This window comes from Rhinatrema bivittatum, chromosome 2 (assembly GCF_901001135.1).
Source record: "Rhinatrema bivittatum chromosome 2, aRhiBiv1.1, whole genome shotgun sequence".
Taxonomy (NCBI): domain Eukaryota; kingdom Metazoa; phylum Chordata; class Amphibia; order Gymnophiona; family Rhinatrematidae; genus Rhinatrema; species Rhinatrema bivittatum.
The window spans coordinates 648,694,309-648,715,105 of NC_042616.1; the positions used below are offsets into that span (position 1 = coordinate 648,694,309).

The 20,797-nt window shown below is 45.5% G+C and overlaps 1 protein-coding gene across 8 annotated transcripts in view; it reads right to left on the reverse strand.

Annotated features, from left to right (window-relative positions):
* ASPH (aspartate beta-hydroxylase) overlaps nucleotides 1–20,797 on the reverse strand; it is a 508,516-nt gene that overhangs the window by 50,539 nt on the left and 437,180 nt on the right. For all 8 annotated transcript variants that reach the window (XM_029591373.1, XM_029591374.1, XM_029591372.1 and 5 more), the window contains one exon: nucleotides 9,099–9,188. In XM_029591373.1, the coding sequence (XP_029447233.1) occupies nucleotides 9,099–9,188 (90 nt within the window). The remainder of the gene's footprint in view (nucleotides 1–9,098; nucleotides 9,189–20,797) is intronic.

Here is a 20,797-nt window from a genome sequence, read left to right on the forward strand (position 1 = left end):
GGCTCAACCTAAGGGACACCCGGGTTGCTATTGGCAAAGCTCCAGCTAGCTTCTGTCTCCTCTTGTGTTCCGCCTCCTGGTGGCAGGTGCTCTCCAGGGCCGACCGGAGGGCCGTACCAATCCTGCACCAGGCTAAGGGTCCACCTCCAGCGCAACAGCTTGGGGTGAGGACAGAGTAGGGGTTTCACAGAGGACAACTGGGCCCTTTGCTCTAGGGCAGATACAATGTGTTTGCATATATTTACGTGCATTTTTCTGAAAACTAAAAGTATGTACGCAAATCATTTCCTTGCCCCAACTCTGCCCCCCAAAATGCTTTTTCTGTACACATAAAAATACGTACATAAATTGGGGTAGATTTTAAAAGCTGCGTGAGCACATCCATGTGTGTGCACTATCCGGCGCGCACACATGGACATGTGATTTTATAACATGCGCGTGCATGTTATAAAATCACATGTCTTGGCGCCTGCAAGGTGCACAATTGTGCACCTTGCAGGCGCCGAGCTGCCCTGCCTTCCCCCATTCCCTTCCCCCTAGCCTGACCTTCCCCCCCAGCTCTACTCTACCCCCCTGCCTTTTATCTTACCTTTTGCACCTGCCTCTGGGCAGGCGCAAGTTTCGCGCACCGGCAGCCTGCCGACACGCGATCCTCCGACACAGCGGCAATTGACGATGTGGTCGGAGGCCTCTGGCAACGCCCCGCCCCCGGACCGCCCCACCCCTGTGCCGCCCCTTTAGTAAAGCCCCAGGACTTACATGCATCCCGGGGCTTTACGCTCGTCGCCGGGCCTTTTTAAAATAGGCCCGGCCAGCGTAGGGCTTTTAAAATCCGGCCCATTATGCGCAACCCACCTGCAGAAATTTTCAAAGGTCCTTATGTGAGTGGAATTCTTTCTGAAAATCAGACCCAATATGTGCATGCCTTTACTTGCATAAGGGAGAGGTATTCCATGGTGTGGAATCTGAGCGGGGTTAGGGCTTTTTTTAATTTTAAAAAGTGTGCACATAAATGCTCTTGGCAAAACTAAGCACACCAAATAGCAGACGTAATTGTGTGTGCGTAGTCCTGCCAGGATCATTTTTAAAGCAGACTTGCATGTGCAAGACTCCTTTGAGATTTGGTATAACTTATGTATATATTTGCTGGCTAACAAGTGTAATCTTACAAAATTACCCCCAAAAAGCCAGACCTTGGATGGAAGTCTACCTCTCTGAACTCTTGATTGTTATGATACAAAACTCAGTCCATTTCTGCTTTTATATTCTGTCAGTGGAGAAGGGAAGGTATTTATTTATTTGACTGTAAGGTAAATTTTAATTTTAAAAGCCCAGCATGTGCCAAAACAGGGGGATACATGCACAAATCGGGCCAGCGCACGCCATGCCTACATATGCGCGTATCTCCCACTAAGTGCATTAAAAAAAAATTCTCAAAAAAGGGGCGAGATGCGGGCATGATCTGGGTGGGCCATGAGTATTCCTGGATTTCTCAATGAAACCAGCAAATAAATACTGATGTGTATAAGCATGCACCAGGGTCCCTTGCCGCATAACTTTACTTCTGCTATGGATGGCGTATATGTCAGAAAACAAAAAAAGTAAAGAGGTGAGCAGGGTTATAAAGGTCAGTGGGACGTGGGTTGCGCGCGCTCGCGCCCTAGCACGTACCTGGGAGGAGCAATGACGTACGGCTGCATCATAGCCGTTCCAGGGACACCAGAGAGGTCGGCTAGATGATGCCGTGGTAGCCATCTTGCCCAGGTAAGCGGGACGAGCAGAGATAGGGGTGCAACAAGCGGGGCGAAGCCGTCAAAGACCGAAGGACGCAACAGTACCCCCCTTCAAAGGGCGTCAACTCAATGACCTACCAGGTCTAGGTTTTTGCGGATATAGATGATGGAAATCCTGTAGCATCTTTTTATCCAAGATATTGGACACTGGAGTCCAAGAGTTGTTTTCTGGGCCATAATCATCCCATGACAGGAGGTATTCCCATACTCTGCCTCGTTTTCTTACATCGAGAACTGAATCAACTTTGTATTCAGTGTCTTCTTCTGCATCTACTGGAGTAGAGTCGGGTATCTTGTTGGAAAATTCACTGAGTATCACTGGTTTCAATAGTGAGATGTGGAATGCATTGAGGATCTTTAGCTTCAGACTGTAGGTGAGGTTACCCAGTCGTCAGAGAATGGGAAATGGTCCAACGAAGCGAGGAGCGAATCAAGCTGAAGGAAGTTTGAGTCTTAAATGTTTAGTTGAAAGCCAGACCTTGTCACCAGGTTTGAGGTCTGGAGCCTTGCGATGATGAGCATCATATCCTTTCTTGGCTTGTATTCCTGCTTTCATAAGCATCTCTTTAGTCTGGGTCCAGAGTTGATGGATATCTGTAGCAGTTGTTTGAGCTGCTGGGGACGACACTGATAACGGAAGTGGCAGTGGTGGTAGTGGTAGTCGTCCGTAGACCACTTCAAATGGTGTTGATCCAGTGAATGTTGCTGGATGAGAGTTTATGGCAAATTCTGCCCATGGCAACATTTCGCACCATTCATTGTGTCGGGTGTTCACGTAGGCACAAATGAACTGTTTGAATGTCCTGTTAATCCTGTTTGGCCGTTGGACTGAGGATGATAGGCCGATGTGAAGTCAAGGGCTATATCGAACTTCTTGCATAATGCCTTCCAGAAGGTAGCTGTGAACTGAACTCCGCAATCGGAGACTATGTACTTAGGCAAGCCATGCAGGCGGAAGATGTGCGTGATGAACAATTGGGCGAGCTCCATGGCGGTGGGTAAGCCTGGGAGAGCCACAAAATGTGCCATCTTCGAGAACCTGTCAACGGTTACCCAAATGGTGTTGTTCCCTCCTAATGATGGTAAATCTACCACAAAGTCAGTGGCAATATGTGTCCATGGTTCTTCAGGGACCGGCAAGGGTTGGAGGAGACCCCATGGACATCCTGGCGGTGTCTTCTGTTTAGCGCAGTTTGCGCAGGAGGCAACGTAGGCGAACGTGTTGTCTTTCGTGGTGGGCCACCAATAAAAGGTTTGCAGTTTAGACAACGTCCTTCATTGCCCAGAGTGTCCTGAGAGTTTGGAGTCGTGGGCCCAAGCCAATAGCTTTTTCCAGAGGTTCTTGGGTACGATAGTCTTTCCTGACGGCACCGGATGGGTAGCTGCCAATATGACTTTCTCGGGGTCAATGATGTGTTGCGGCTCTTCGGGTACGTCCTTGGAGAGGAAGGAGCGTGAAAGAGCATCAGCTCTGATATTCTTGTCTCTGGGACAATACTTGAGCATGAAGTTGAATCTGTTGAAAAACAGAGACCATCTCGCTTGTCTATGGTTCAGGCGCTGTGCGTGGTGAAGATACTTCAAGTTCTTATGGTCTGTGAAGACTGTTACTTGATGTTGCGCTCCCTGTAGTCAAGGGTGCCATTCTTCGAATGCCATCTTTAAAGCCAGAAGTTCCTTGTCTCCAACTCCGTAATTTCTCTCGGCAGGAGAAAAGCGACGGGAGAAAAATGAGCATGGATGTGGAACCTTAGAATCGCCAGCCTGGCTTAGTACTGCCCCTACGCCAAGATCTGAGGCGTTGATCTCTATGATGAAAGGTTTTGAGGGGTCTGGATGTCGAAGGCATGACTTGGTTGAAAAGGCATCCTTCAGCTTTTGGAATGCAGCAATCGCTTCGGGAGACCAATTAGCCACGTTGGTACCTTTTCTTGTCATAGCAGTCAGCGGTATGGTGAGTGAGGAGTAATTCTTGATAAAGGTCCTGTAATAGTTGGTGAAACCTAAGAAGCGTCTGAGAGCCTTTAACCCAGTGGGTTGTGCCCATTTCTTGATACTCTCCAGCTTCTGTGGGTCCATTTGAAAACCTACTTTGGAGACAATGTAGCCTAGGAAAGGCACTGATTCCTTATGAAATTCACATTTAGATAGCTTGGTGTAAAGATGGTTCTCACAAAGCCTCTGTAGTACTCTCCTGACATCCTCTTGGTGAGTGGTGATGTCTTGTGAGAAGATTAAGATGTCATCTAAGTAGATTACAACACATTTATAGAAGAGGTCTCGGAAGATATCATTCATTAAATTTTGAAAGACAGCTGGAGCATTGCACAGGCCGAACGGCATTACTAAATACTCGGTGGCCGTCTCGAGTGAGTAAGGCCGTCTTCCTTCATCGCCAGCTTTAATGCAAAGTAGGTTGTATGCTCCCTTCAGATCCAGTTTTGAAAAGATCTGGGCTCCTTGTAGTCTATCAAAAAGTTCTGAAATCAGAGGCAGGAGATATTGGTGCTTAATAGTTATTTCGTTAATCTATGCAAGGACGCAATGCGCCATTCTTTTTGCCCACAAAGAAGAAGCCTGTGCCCGCAGGAGACTTGGACGGTCTAATGAAGCCCTTGTTGAGATTCTCCTGAATGTACTCAGACATGGCTTTGTTCTCTGCCACAGACAAGGGGTACACTCTGCCCTTGGGTGGCTCTGCATTCGGCTTCAGATGAATGGCGCAGTCGTAGGGTCTGTGAGGCAGAAGTATATCTGCAGCTTCTTTTGAAAAGACATCTTGAAAAGATGCATATTGAGGCGGCAAGCCCGGCATTACTGGGGTGGTAGGCATACAAGGTAATGGCTTAGCCTCAGTCAGGCTTCGCCTATGGCAGTCTGGACCCCAACTTGACAGTTCCAGAGTGACCCAATCGAATTGAGGCATATGCTGTTGTAGCCACTGTAATCCCAGTACTATGGTGTCCATAGTCTTCTCTAAAACAAAGAAGGAGATGGTCTCCATATGGAGAGCACCGGTACATAGACACACTGGTTCGGTACGAAGTGTTACTTCTCCCGGCAAGGGTTCTCCATGGCTGGATGAAAGAAGTAGAGGAGGCGACAAGGTGGAAGTGGGGATCCGCAGATGTTCCACCAGTCGTTGAAGAATGAAGTTGCCTCCTGCCCCTGATTCCACTAGGGCAAGAGTCTGGTACTGTAGAGGACTGCAGATGAGAGATACAGGAAGAGAGAGTGGAGGAGAAGGAGTGGTGAGACCTAAGAAGAGTCTTCCCACAGGACTTAGGTCTGTCCGTTTCCCGGACATATAGGGCAATTTTGGACAGCATGGCCAGCTTGTCCACAGTACATACACAGCCCTAATTTCTTCCTCGTTCTTCCCTCTTTGGACTTCAGGTGGCTGCGGCCTAATTGCATCAGTTCCTCCTCGCCGGTTGCTGGGACCGTAGGGGCAGCCCTGGATGCAGTCTTGACTTGGACTTCACTCAGAAAGGGTCTCCTGGAAGTCTTGGTTTCTTGAACTTTATCTCGAAGTCGGCGATCGATTCTAGTTGCCAGTTTTACCAGTTCAGCCAAGGTTTCAGGCATCTCTCTAGCTGAGCGTTCATCCTTCAGGCGAGTGTTCAGTCCTTCAAAGAACAGCGTCTTCAGGCATCTTGGATCCCAGGATAATTCAGACGCCAGTGTCTTGAATTCGATAGCAAAGTCAGCTAGGGTTTTGTTCCCTTGCTTTAAGTGAACCAAAGAATCTCCTGCAACAGAATATTGGGCAGGGTCATCAAAAACTGATTTAAACAATTTAAGGAATCCTTCAATGTTGTGAAGGATCGGGTCCTTGCGTTCCCACAGCGAAGATGCCCAGGACAGGGCTCGTCCATCTAGGTATGACAGGATAATCTGTGGGAAAATGTCCAGGTTGTAACGCAAAGTGCATGCAGCACTGGTTAATGAAGTCTCTGCATCTCCATACTTCTCCCGAGAAGCGGGTAGGAGATGCTAGAGGTACAGTTGTCTTGACTGTCACCTCCGACGGTTTAGCCTCTTCACCTGCGGTGGAAGGGGAGTTCATCTGTTTGTGTAACAAATTAAATGCAGCGGTCAGTCCTTCCAGCGCAGTCTGCTATTTGGCGATCTGCTGGGCCAAGCCTGGAATAGCTTGCAATGCTGTGAGCTGAGCCGGATCCATGGAGTTGGCAATCTGTTGTTATTACGTGTTATTACATGTTATTACGTGTTTTTTTAGTGGATCCTTGGGTGCTGTGGAGATGACCACGCCCACGGGGAGGAGCCCCGTGAGGAGCCACAGCACTGGGCTAGACTCTTATACACAAAACACCAGAATTGAACTCTTTTATTATACAGCTTAAAGTAGCCACCAGGTGGCAGTGGTGAGTTGTAGTCTCAGGGACCTTGGCAGAAGGAGCCCTTCTCTCCTAGATGACGTCAGGAGGTTCCACAGCAAGGAGTTACTGAGGATGAGACAGATGAGAGATTAGAGTACTCACTTGGTGTTAGCTGTTATTGATGCGATTCCACCAGATAGTTGTCGTAGGTACAGGCACTGAGGCAGGGAGAGCAGGCCCTCAAGGAGCAAGTATCTGTTCCCTGAATGGCACCTGAAAATAGAACAGAGGGCCCCTGAGGAGTGGGTACCCAAGTTAGTAGTAAAACCCTGAAGAGCAGAAGGAAAGCTTCTTGCAGGCAGCAGAGAAGCGGCAGAGTAGCGCAGACAGGAACAGTTTGAGTCTATTCGAGCCTTTGCCAACTCAATGAGCTAGCAATCTTGAGAAGTAGATATGCCCGGATTGGCGTGACGTCAGCGAGGGAACGCCCCCGAGGTTCGTGCCACTGGGCGTACTTAGACGTGGGTTGCGCGCGCGTACGCACCCTAGCAGGTACCTGGGAGAAGCAATGGCGTACGGCTGCACCATAGCCATTCCAGGGATGCCAAAGAAGTTGGCTTGATAACGCTGTGGTACCCATCTTGCCCAGGTAAGCGGGAGGAGCCGAGATTGGGGTGCAACAAGCGGGGCGAAGCTGTCAAAGACCGACGGACGCAGCAGTTCCCAACTAATGGCAATCCAACGCTCATCAGTCGACTAGTTCTGTAGCTCATTAATCAAGAGCAGCACCCAAGCAACCTATCTCATTATATCGCTTAACCAATCTAAGCATATTTTGCACCAAATGCTTCCATAAACATCCTTCCCAACATACCTCTAATGCAGGGGTGGGCAATTCCGGTCCTCGAGGGCCGCAAACCAGTCGGGTTTTCAGGATATCCTTAATGAATATGCATGAGAGAGACTTGCATACACACTGCCTCAGTTGTATGCAAATCTATTTCATGCATATTCATTAGGGGTATCCTGAAAACCTGACTGGTTTGCGGCCCTCGAGGACCGGACTTGCCCACCCCTGCTCTAATGGAACTTTGTTCAATAGAGTAGGTGCACAAATATATGCAGAATTTCATGTTGTTGCTACCCTTGCTTGCAATGGTGCTCAAATCTTTTTTTTTTGTAATTTTATTGTTATTGAAGTTTCAATTTCAAATACATTGAAAACAATGTTAAGAGAAAAACAAGAAATATATCTAATATGACAAGTTTTACAAAGTAAATTTACATAAAATATTATAGGAATAGTTGGGAGAACCATTAATTACCAAGCGGAGTCATAGGAAAAAAGTGGTGCTCAAATCTTAAAAAGATCCTGGTCCACAGATCTCAACTTCCTAGTAGGAAAATAAGGAATTCAAATATCCAGGACTCTAATTATGAGACTACACCAAAATAAAAAAAGACAAGGGTTTAAAAAACTCTTTGGGATCTTGCCAGGTAGTTATGGCCTGGATTGGCCACTGTTAGAAACAGTATACTGGTCTTGATGGACCCTTGGTCTGACCCAGTATGGCAATTCTTATGTTCTTAAATTTGACATGCTTGCAACCAATGTAATCCATAAAGCACAACGGTAATATGGTCTCTATTTTTAAGCCCCAATACTATATGTGCAGCTGTATTGTGGATCAATGTTACCCCTGGAAGTTCTTGATAAGGTATGTACAATAATCCAATTGGCTCAAGACAAAAGCATATGCAATTGTCCTTAAATCCCTCATCAGCAAAAATGCTGTAGATTATGTGCAGATGAATGCACAACAGCAGAATTTGATTTCACATTGAAGTTTACTATCCAAGAGCACCCTTATACTATACACCACGTCTTTGCTTCGAAGTTCAAGTCCCATAATAATGGGACGGACTATGAGCTTTTTGTTGGTTTGACTAAATCATAGCATGTCTTATTTGTCTGGGTTTAGTTTATGATCCAAAAACCAATCTGCTATTACTTAAGTTGTTTTATATGGAAGACATAATAAAGAAAATATGATAGCCTTGTTAAACTGTGTATTATTTCAGCTTCTCAATCTATAAAATGTTTATTAATACAAACCTGTTCTGCGGACTCCACAATCAGTCAGGTTTTCAGAATATCCCCAATGAATGTGCTGAGATAAGTTGGCATATGTTGGGTTCCAATGCATGAGATTTATCTCACAATATGTGATCAATCCCCGCTACTGATGAGGTCAATTGTATAAATTACAACAACTCTCTATTCCCCACCACATAAGAAGGTTCTTCATCCTACACTATTAATTTTTTCTTATGTGGTTGGGAATAGAGAATTGTTGAGATTTAGCTCATGCACAGTAATTGTGGATATCCTGAGAATGAAAATGGCTGTGGGGTTTCCAGCACAAGTTTAGGAAGCCCTGTAGTAATGCTTAAATCCAATGCAATTGAAGCCTACTGCAGTCTTAAATATCGCCTTGGTGACTGAAACGGGCAAAATAGACAGCTTAGACCTTTAACTCATTGGCTTGCCATTTCTGACTAAAGGCTGCGAGTACTTTCTAGCACTGGATGACACAAAGGGAGAAATGAGCTTGGGTTGTCTTAAAAGTGAGAGTTGGTCAATGGATACTTCAATAGTAAAGAAAAATAATAACACTGTGCTCTTATTCTTGGAACCTTAATAAACCTCTACTCATTAAAATTGTAGCCAAATGATATCTATATTAATGCTCACTGGAACATTATCATAAAATACCTTCAGCAGTATCCAGCCTCTCCAATATACAGGTGCAGTCACAAAAGAAAATAAACAAAAAAAAAATGGAGAATTTAAAAGATATTTTGATTGTTACTTTTAATTTAAAAAAAAAAAAAGTTTTCAAAACTTGTTTTACAATGCAAATCTCTGACTTCACCAGGAACTAGAAGAAGGGATACATACGTCTTTGTTTCCAACTCTTTGCATAGCATCACCCAAGTGGAAATAAAAACGTCCATCATCAGTGCCAGGGTCACCAGATTCCAGTCCTTCCTATTGAAAGAGGACAACATCAAAGTATATGTACATAATCTCTTAAGTGCTCCTTATAACATTTCAGATCTGGATAGTAGAGATGTGAATCGTGTGCCCGATCATTTTAACGATTGGGTTCGGCTGGAGGGAGAAAAAAATCTGATCGCTGGAGATGTGAATCGGAATTGGTTCCGATTCACATCGTTAATTTTTTTTTAGTGAGGCCCGACCCTTTAAAATTGACCTTCCCCCACCCCCCCGAACCCCCCCAAAACGTTTTACAAGTACCTGGTGGTCCAGTGGGGGTGCAGGGACCGATCTCCCGCTCTCGGGCCATCGGCCAATGGCACGGATACCCTGTCACATGGTAAGGGCAAAGGGCCATCGGCGCCATCTTTATGAGTGGCAGCCGACGGCCCGAGAATGGGAGATCGCTCCCGGGACCACCACTAGAGCACCAGGTAATTTAAAAATGTTTTGGGGGGATCGGGAGGGTGGGAGAAGCTAAGGGGTCATCTTTAAAGGGTCGGGTGGGTTTTTTTTTAATGGCGGCCAATGGCACGCCATTTTTGAGTGGCAGCCAAAATGGAGCCGATGGCCCGAGAGCGGGAGATCGGTCCCTGCACCCCCACTGGACCACCAGGTACTCGTAAAACGTTTTGGGAGGGGGTTCGGGGGGGTGGGGGAAGGTAAGGGATTAGTTTTATAGGGTCGGGGTGGGTTTAGGGGTTGTTTTGGTGTGCCGGTTTTCCCACCCTTCCCCCAAATATCTCCCGTTAGTGGACACTAACGGGAGTAACGATTTTTCATGATAAATCGTGAAAATTTCTATTGTATCACGCACTGTACCGATTTTTGACGATTTAAAAAATATCAGACGATTTTTTTAAATCGTCAAAAAACGATTCACATCCCTGGGTAATAAAAAATTATTACTTTGAACCTCTCACTAATTATTCGCAATGTAAATATGCTTTTCACACTTATATAAGCTGCATATATATTTATTATCTTCCTTGTTTAAATGCTGAACCAAAGTTAGCATATTGATGTTTATTTTGTGTTTATCCCTTTTTATTCTGTTTATCAATATTTACATTGTTTATCACTGTTCCTTGTTCAATGTAAAGGATACGCCCCTTTCTGTAGCTTTCCATTTTGTTCCACGTAAACCAGTACGATGTGTAAACGGCTATCGGTATATAAAAATGTAAAAATAAATAAATAAATAAATAAATACTTATCTGATAATTTTCTTTTCCTTAAGGTGGATAGATGGATTCAGGACTAGTGGGTTATGCACCTCTACCAGCAGATGGAGACGGAGCAAGCTGACATCACAGTATATATAGTCCTGCTGTCACATCAGCCTGCCAGTATCTGTGGACAGACTAGCAAAAACTTGATTAGAAACAGACAACCATTTCTGTACTCAACCAACAAGAAACACTGAACTCCAGCAAGAACATATACATGCTAGGCTAGGCACTGGATGAACACTTACCAGTAATCTCCAAAAATACATAGCCACACAGGAGGACCATCACTCAATCATTCGGCAGCCAAGGGCAGGAAGCTGATTCCATCTATCCTCCTTAAGGAAAAGGAAATTATCAAGTAAGTAGTAACTTCTCATTTCCTAGCATGCAGATAGATTGATTCAGGACCAGTGGGTTGTACTCAAGCTACTCCGCCCGCTGTCCAGTAAACACTGCACGTGCAAAGGCTGTGTTATCTCAGGCCTGGACATGCAGACGATAATACCTGGAAAAGGTGTGTAAGGAGGACCACGTCGCAGCTCAGCAAATGTCAAAGGAAGACAACAATCTAACCTTTGGCCCATGACACTGCCTGAGGCCTAGTGGAATGAGCCTTAACCTGAGTAGGCAACGGCTTTTCAGTGGCCACATACGCGACCATGACTACCTCCTTAATCCAGCAAGCTATTGTAGCCATCGAAGCCAGCTCGCCCTGTTTACCTCTACCATGAAAGACAAACAGGTGATCTGTCTTCCGGAAAGGTTTAGAAACCTCCAGATACCTCATGACATGTATCCTGACATCCAAAGGATGCAATAAGCGATATTCCACTGCATCTCTTTCTCTATCTAGGGACGGCAGGGAAATGGACTGCTTGAAGTGAAAATCCGAAACCACTTTAGGAAAAAAAGAAGGAATAGTACACAGTTGTATCACCCCTGGAGTCACCCAAAAGAATGTCTCCCGACAAGATAAGGCCTGCAGCTTGTAAATTCGACGTGCAGAACATAGCACCACCAGAAAGTAAGGTCAGTAACCGCAATGAAAGGCTATGCAATGGTCAAAATGTAGGGCCTGCCAAGAAATCCAATACCACCTTAAAACTCCAGAAGGGTACCAGTAACTGCAGGAGAGGACGAAGATGTTTCACTCCCCTCAAGAAATGGGCCACATCTGGATGAGCTGATAAGGATTCACCATTCACCTGGCCCCTGAAACAGGCAAGAGACGCTACCTGTATCTTAAAGGAATTAAGGTCCAACCCTTTAATCAACCCATCCTGCAAAAATTCCAAAATGAGCGGGATCTTAATGAGAAAGCACTCTTCAATCTTCACATCAAGCCTCAAAAAATCACCAAACCCGCACATAGGCTAAGGAAGTGAAGAACTTTCATGCTTGTAACAAGGTGGCAATTACTGTAGTAGAATATCCACACTTCAGCAAGTAAGCCCTCTCAAGTGCCATACTGTAATACAAAGCCGGTTTGGATCTTCGTGAAGTACAGGTCCCTGTTGCAACAGATTCCTGTGCGCCAGAAGACGGAGAGTGAGGGGTGGGGGTGGGGGAGGGGGGGTCTAGAAATGGAAGGCCCCAGCGATCCACCATCATCTGAAATGCCTTGTCTGACAATACCCATTCTCCTGGGTCCAGATTCTCCCCTGCTGAGAAAGTCTACTCTTACATTGCCTTTTCCTGCAATGTGAGAGGCCGAGATCTCCTAAAGATGCACTTCTGCCCATTCCGTAAGTTGGTCTCTTGGTTCCTCTCTGCCAATTAATGTAAGCCACCATCATTGCGTTGTCCGACATTACCTGGAACGCTCAACCCTGCAACCTCCTGCTGAACTACAAGCACGCCAACCAGACCACCTAGGCTTCCAACTGATTAATGTTCCAGAGAGACTCTTCTGTATCCCAGTGCTCTTGCGCCATTAGTTCCTGACAGTGAGCTCCCCAATCCTGGAGGCTCGCATCTATCATGAGTACCAACTAGTCTGGTGATGTCAGGAGATTCCCTTTCTCAAATGATCCATTTGTAACCACCACTTGAGGTAGGAGCAGACTTCAATCAACAGGTGAAGCCGAACTGAATAGCCCTGAGACTTCAGGTTCCAACGAGACAGCAGGAAGTGCTGAAGAGGATGCATATGTGCTCTCACCCACGGCTCCACTTCAAGGGTTGCTGCCATCAAACCAAGTACCTGTCGGGCGTATAGTGTTCAACAAGAGATGCACCTGTGTCACCAACTTCTGAATACGAGCTTCAATCAGGAAAACTGCCCTACATACTCCAGCGACTGAGATGGCTGAAGACTGCTCTTGGCTAAGTTCACCACCCAACTGAGTTCCTGCAACAGGGAGACCATCTTGCGGATCATTAGGCTGCTCTCTTCCAGAGACTTGGCCCGAATCAACCAGTTGTCCAAATACAGGTGTACCAGGATCCCATCCTTTCTGAACTCTGTAGCCGTCGCTGCCACCACCACCATAACCTTAGAAAAAGTTCTGGGAGTGGTGGCCAGGCCAAAAGGCAGCACCCGAAACTGATAATGGCTCCTTAACACCGCAAAACGTGGAAAACGTTGGTGCTCCAATCCAATGGAAATATGAAGTTATGCCTCAGACAGATCCAAGGAGGTCAGAAATTCCCCCAACTGCATGGCCATTATCACTGAGCGTAAAGTTTCCATGTGATAATGAGCCGCTCGCAAATGATGGTTGTCCCCTTTGAGATCCAGGATGGGATGACACAACAAAATAGATGGAATATTGACCCGTATTTTCTTCAAATGTGGGTACTGAAACCACAGCCCTCAGGACTGAGAAGCCGTGACAGTGTACACTCCCCATTGCCTGCTTCTTCTGCAGGAAGTGGCAGGGAGACACCATGAACATGTCCCAAGAAACACTGTGAAACTCCAGCGCATATCCCTCTCATATCACCTCCAGGACAGACATGATTTTGACCCACCTCTGATAAAAGAAAGAGATACGTCCCCCTATCTCCTGTTTCCAAGGGTGGGTTGGCAAAACCTTCATTGGGAGGCTCAGGAGGTACCATTACCCAAGCTTGCGACCCACCTGGGCTGCCTGGGACAAAATGATTGAGACCTATCAAAAAGCCTTCTGAAAGGTCGCCCCCTCTGTAGGGATGAAACCGCTTGGAATCCCTGCGACGACCCCTCATACCAAAGTGGCATGGCGACTGCTTCTTATCCTCTGACATCCGAGGAACCAGAGATTCACCTCACTTACTGGCCAGTTTCTCCAACTTGCTCTCAAACAAGAGAGAGCTTTAAAGGGCAATTTCGTACGATTAGCTTTGGAGTTCGCATTGGCTGACCGATTTCTCAGCCATAACTGACGTCTGGCCACTATTACCAAAGCCACTTCACTGGCCGAGGTGTGGACCAAATCGTAGCTCACACCTATTAAAAAGGCAGTGGCTGGTTCCATAACTGCCCTGTAATTCACACCAGAGTTATCAAACTCCTGAGAGAGAAGCAAACAAGAAACAGCCTCCAGGGAACAACAAGACGCTATCTGTAAGGTCATTGCCTCTGCTTCAAATGCTTGCTTAGGATGGCCTCAATCTTCCTATCATGCACATCCTTCAAGGCCACTCCTCCCTCCATGGGGATAGTCGTCCATTTAGAGATGGCACAGACAAGCGCATCCACTTTTGGAAAATGAAGATGCTCTCTCACCACTGGATCCAGAGGGTACAGGCCTCCCAAGGTCCGACCCCCTTTGAAATTTTCCTCCAGGGCATTCCACTCAAGATCAAACAATTCTTGAATGGCCTCCATAATAAGGAAAAAACAAGAGGCTTTAGGCAAAGAAACCAAAATGGGATTTTTCTTTGGTTCAGACATGGAATCTTCCCCAGGTACTCCCAGCATCTTCAATGTCTGGGAAATCAGGGCTGGCAGTTCATCTCTATGAAAGAACCACAATCTAGTCCTATACGGTTTCAGTCCCAGAGGAATTTCCCCATCCTCCAGAGAGTCAGGATCTGCCTCATCATCAGTGCCATCCGGATTTCTATCAGGAGTACCTGCAGTCAATCGAGATGTACTCCGGTGCTTAACAGTAGTACCGGAAGAGGGAGAGGCCACCGTCTGAGAATTTGACCTTATAGGATTAGACGGGGCTGAAGACTGTGCCTGAAGAAAGGATTGCAATCCTTGAAAAAATTCTACCCAAGAAAAGGCAGAAGGATCCATGCCAAAACCAGAAGGCACTTGTGCGGCACCCACTTGTGCGGCACCCAAACAGATTGATACTCACAGCACCTGTTTACATGTTTTTTGTTGATGCAATTTTTAAAGGTTAATATAGGGAGGGCACAGGCCTAATATTAGCGGAGGGGGATAGTAGCAATCAGCAGCAAGCTTGGGGGAAAAGTGGGTATGACGTGGAGGAGGCAGACAGGCTTTCCTCCCTTGGTAGGGGTCTACCTTAATGGTGGGCAGGGTTCTAGAGGGGCAGATGGGGAAGAAGGGGGAGGGAGGGGAGGGGGAAAAGGGGTAGGGGGATGGACTAGTAGAGGTTATAATCATGTAAGGGGGAGGTGGTTTATGTCTACTAAGTGTGCCAGTCTGGTCTTTAAAACTGAGGGGCTTAAGATAGCAGGTGGTGGAAAGTGATTCAGGGAACCCAATAAGGGAACAAGAAGTAGTGGTGCCCAATTGACAGATGGTTGACATTAAATGCATTTCGGTAAATGTAAAGGGGCTGAATTCTCCTTATAAGAGGCAGATGCTGTTTAAAGAACTTACCAGATTAAAAACAACCATAGTGTTTGTCCAAGAAACTCACTTAAGGTGCTGGGACGAGCGCCAATTGGCCTCCAGAAAATAACCCTTACAATGTTTTGCACCCTCAACACCTCAAAAGCGATACAGCAGAGTGGGGATATTTTTTGCCCAGCACCTTGTTGTCCAGGTGTAGGATAAATATTGTGATCCTTCTGGGCGTTTTATAATATTGCAAGTGATGATACAAAATAGGTAGCTTGTGTTCGTTAGCATTTATTGCCATCCGTCCATGCAAGCTGAGGTATTAGGGGAGGTAAATCAATGGCTCGAAGTACATACTGGAACTAGCATAGTTATTGCTGGAATTTTTAATGTAGCCATTACACTGGTTGTTACACTGGTTGTTACACGGGCCTTGAGCGGGAAAGGGAAAGCCCGGAAGGCACTCAAACACCTACTTAAGTCATGACAGCTGGTAGACATATGGCGACCAATATCTGCATAGTAGAAACTATACCTTCTATTCTCATCCTCATGACTCTTAAACCAGAATAGACTATTTCTTAATCACTAAGGACTTAGTTGCCTCTACGGACACAACAGATATTGAGCGAATAACCTGGTCAGACCATGTCCCAATATGTTGGACGATGTCTCAGTCCCCTAGTGAGACAGGCTGTAAGTTTGGGAGATTAAATGATTACCTTTTGAAGGTGAAAAAATATCAGGATCACTTAGGGGAGGTTATAGAGCACTATTTCACCCTAAATGAAGGGGATGAGGTGTCACCAATCTCTGTCTGGGAGGGTATGAAGGCTGTAATCTAGGGGCATTTAATCAGTTTAGGTGCACACCATAAAGGGCAGAAGAGGGCCCGAAGGGAAGCTCTAATGTCTGAACTAGGAGGGTTGGAACATTGGCATAAGCAAAACCCGGGGTCCTTCCCAGTTAGCCGGATAACTAGAAAAAGGGAGGAGATTGCTGCACTAGATGCTGAAGAAATAGCATTCCGACTGGATATAAAACAACAATATTATAAATTTGGTGATAAAAGCAGCAGATTGTTAGTCAGGAAGTTGCAATCCAGGAGGGTAAAGGAATTGATATACTGTATTAAGACATCATCCAGAGAAATGTTAATGGACCCCGAAGCCATTAGAGTTCGCTTTCAGTGCTTTTATGAGGGTCTATATACCCCTGAGACTGAAGCCACCCAGGAGGATATTTCCTCCTATTTAGCAGAGATAGATAGATAGATATGCCCACATTGTCTGAGGAAGACCAATTTCAGTTGGGAAAACCTATTTCGGAACTGGAGGTGGATAGTGCCATAAAAGACTTAAAATCAGGGAAATCCCCTGGTCTTGATGGATTTACCCCCCCCCCTTTTTTTTTTTTAAGAAATATAGAACCTTACTGCGAGGCCCGCTGGCGAATATGTTTAATAAGATCAGGGAAGGTGGGCAACTCCTACCATTTGGAAATGTAGCTGGCATTACTATATTGCCCAAGCCAGGGAAAGACCCCACAAGTTTTGCCTCATATAGGCCCATATCGCTCATAAATATCGACCTGAAAATTTTGGCTAAAATCCTGGCCTTTTGTTTGCATGGAACGATATGTAGGCTCATTTATGTTGAGCAAGTGGGGTTTATGCTTGGCCAGATGACAATTGATAATATAAGGAAATTGATTAACCTGATCCATATAGCTAAACCTAAGGGTGAGCCAACAATTTGTTTTGACTATCGATGCAAAAAGGCCTTCAACTATGTGTATTGGCCTTTTTTGTTTGCAGTATTGGAGAAGTACCCCCCAAGCATTTGGGGGGTACTTTCTCCACCTGGGTGCAGGAGCTATATAGGGATCATCTAGCGTGCCTAAAGATTAACCATAGCTATACAGAGAACTTTCAGATCTGCAGGGGGACAAGGCAGGCTTGTCCTTTGTCACCACTATTGTTTGCCATAAGTTTGGAATACGGTAATATGGTAATACGTCAAGTGGCAGATGTGTATGGGATTATATGCGGCCTCCAGCAATATAAGGTCTCACTATATGCTGATGACATTTTTTCATTAACTAGACCCATGATCTTGCTGCCAGCAGTGCTGATAAAGTTAGAACAATTTGGAAGCCTATCGGGCCTGCGGATTGGATAAATTGGAGATTCTCCCAGTTAATTTCCCTGCGGATCTGATGAGAGAGGGCAAGAGGAAATTCCTATTTCATTGGACAGTGGGCCCCATTAGATATTTAGGAGTAAATCTGGGTTAGGATTTGATTCTCTGGTGCAACAGAATTATCGGCCCCTGGTGAGATCGCTGATTAAGGACCTTGAAACGGTGGGAGAGGCTGCAGTTCTCATGGTTTGGTAGGATCTCAGCGATTAAAATGAATCTGTTGCCTAAAATTGGATACTTATTTCAGGTGTTGCCTTGCTTGCTCCCAAGCCATGAGCTGCAGCCTCATCAATGGAAATTGTTTTCCTTTATCTGGCGCAGATGCCCCCCCCCCCCCCCCCCGGGGGTGTCCAGACAGGTTTTGTTTAGGTCCAGGCAAGAGGGAGGGCTAGGACAACCACCCCTATTGCATTATTATGTCGCCTCTCAGCTTAAGAGTGTAAAAGACTGCCAGGATCTGGGTTCCACTAAACAGTGGGTTGAACTTGAACAGACTCTGGTGGGAGGGGTTCCCCTTCCTGCACGGTTTTGGCCAAATAATTTTACACCTCGAGAATTTGCATTACTCCCCCCTGGATTACAGACCACACATGATTTCGAAGAGGTGGAAGTCAACTCTCATAGGCTCAAAATCATACTCAGCTCTATCCTCCATTAGGTACTTAAGGGATTTCTCAACGGGGCTACACAACGCTATTTTCTGGATCTGGGAGGTTAGTGGCCTGGCAAGTTTGGGGCAGCTGTGGTCCAATGGGATTGTCCCCTTTGCAGAGTTACAGAGGACCTTTGGACTACCTAATGAGGATTTTCTAGCCTATGCCCAAATACAGCATTTTTTGCTTACAAGTGGACCTCAGCGGGACGTGCAACAAGGCTGGTCAATCTTTGAGGGCTATTGTATTCTAGTTAGCAAATTACAGAATAGTATATCTAAGATATATCAATTGCTTATCTCCGGAAAGTCTGCTGCAGCAACCCATTTGGTGGCATGGGAAAAAGATATGGGGGCCCCATGGGTGAGGGAACAATGGGAGGAGTGTTTCGGACATTAGGGAAATTCTCCATGTCAGCGGCAATGATAGAGAATCGTTATAAACTCCTATATCAATGGCACTATTCACCTGCTAGACTGGTGCGTTGGCTCCCCAGGGGCTCCCCCTCATGCTGGAGACAGTGTTCCTGAATAGGCTCATTCATCCATATGTGGTGGCATTGTCCTAAACTACAATCCTTTTGGGAGGAATGTCAGTGGCTTGTTGAGAGAATACTGGGGGTGCGGGTCCCCTTACGGATGGAAATTTGGCTATTAGGTCTCCCCCACCCAGAACTGGCTGATGAGAGGCAGGCTTTGTTCACCTTTATTGCGACAGCAGCCTGCCTGTTTGTAGCCTCCCAGTGAAAATCTACTAGCAGTCCAAGTAAGTCTCAGCTATTTAATAAATTAAGACAAATTCAGTATATGGAAAAATTGACAGCCATAAGACGAGATACCCTGCCTAAGTTTTATAGAACCTGGACACCGATGATGAAACAGTTAGGTTGAAGGGAGTTCGCTCATGATTACTAGTATTCTTGTGATCATCTTAGTAGGGCTTGAACCCTAACCAGGCACTGGGGCTTAGGGCTAGAAAAGCATCTGGACTATCTGACCGATCTCTTAACTCTTTAAGATTAAGATTGTGAAATATCTGTTGTAACATGCCCTCTGGGTTTGCGCTGAGGGAGGGGAAGGGGAGAAGGGGGGCAGGGGAGAGGGTGGTTTAATGGAGAGGTAAGAGAGTTTATTGGCGAGCATTCGAATCATGTTAGTACCACAGTTTGTATTTCCTTTCTAGATTAAATCATGGCTGTACCCGAATGCTGCTGTTTATTGTATGTTCAGTTTCATATTTCTCTCAATAAAAATTGTCAATAATAAAAAAAAAAAGAAAGAATGGCGCGCCAAACACAGAGCCTGGAGGAAGTCATACAACAACCTCTCTACTATGTTTCTGACTTTTTTATTTTTAAACTTACCTGAGCTCAGCCTTTCCTGGCTGAGTACAGAGACAGTCTCTGGCTGCGGGGGGAAGAAGGCATATACCACACTTGTCTTCCTGCACTTGATGCCTTTCAGCTGATTAAATAAGCTAAGTCCACGCGAGCTGAAGAATCAGCTACCGGACCAAGACATTCATCTGAGGGACCTTGGAAATCACCTCAAGAATTCTCAACTGGGGGAGGAAATGCACGTCCACTCTTTGCTGGAGACGGAGTATACTGGCAGGCTGATGTCACAACAGGACTATATATACTGTGACATCAGCTCGCTCTGTCTCCATCTGCTGGTAGAGGTGCATAACCCTCTGGTCCTGAATCTATCCACATGCTGGGACATTTTCTGTTGTCTCGATAGTGCTAAGTACTAATCTAGTCTCATTTTTGGTTAGACTAGAGATCTAGAGGTCAAGACATGCAGACCAAGAAGCAGGAGCAGAGATTATCCCATGAAAACATAACACATTTTGGGTAAACTGATAGAAACATTTCTGGTGGTCTTTCTTGTTGGTCTTTTCTTACAAAATTGAAGAAATCAGCACTTTTCCATCATCATGTTACCAACCATGATGGCTTTATCAGAATGTTATTTTCACTGCTAGAAATTTTTGGCTGGAATGAGTCAGGCATGCACACTACCCAAGGCTGTGACTGGATAGCTCTCAACAAAAGGAAATACAAATACCCAAATACACTGCTAAACAATCCCATAGTAGTAAACAAAGCCACAAATATGATGTACCACATTATATTAACAAAATACTAGGGGGACATTATTCCACTGCTGGTGGTCTGGGTATTCTGTGACACAGCTAAATATACCTGGATAAATCAAAGTTATCAGGACAAGTTTGTGATTGCTTTGTGGCATGACCAGACAGCCAGTTAACCAGATAATGCTAAATATCGACATTATCTGGCTAAGGCAACCCCATCCTGGAACACTCCCAGTCCGCCCCTGACGTATCCGGCTAAGATTTTTACTGGTTAACAACTTAGCTGGATAAGTCAGAACTGGTCAATGCAATGGGAAATTTAAAATCTGGGGGTCTGGCTTGCTAAGTCCCAAACTTAGCTGGACAAACTGCCTGAAGAAGGACCTCTATGTTTAATGATTTTGCTGGGGAAAAACTACATGAAAAGCAAGTTAAAAAATGGCCATAGTGATTCTATCAGCTGCAATACTAAAACCCTAGTTATGGTGAAAAATATAATTTGCTGATAAACTGAAACGGATAAGATGGGTATCCTTTTAAATTCTTCTGCAGGCCTTTATGGCATATTCTTTTGTGAATAATGTGGTTTTGAAACTTGTTACCATAGCTAGTTAGTTGTGCCAATCAAGATACTGAAGGAAAGCACGAGGGAGACATTTTCACAGTACAG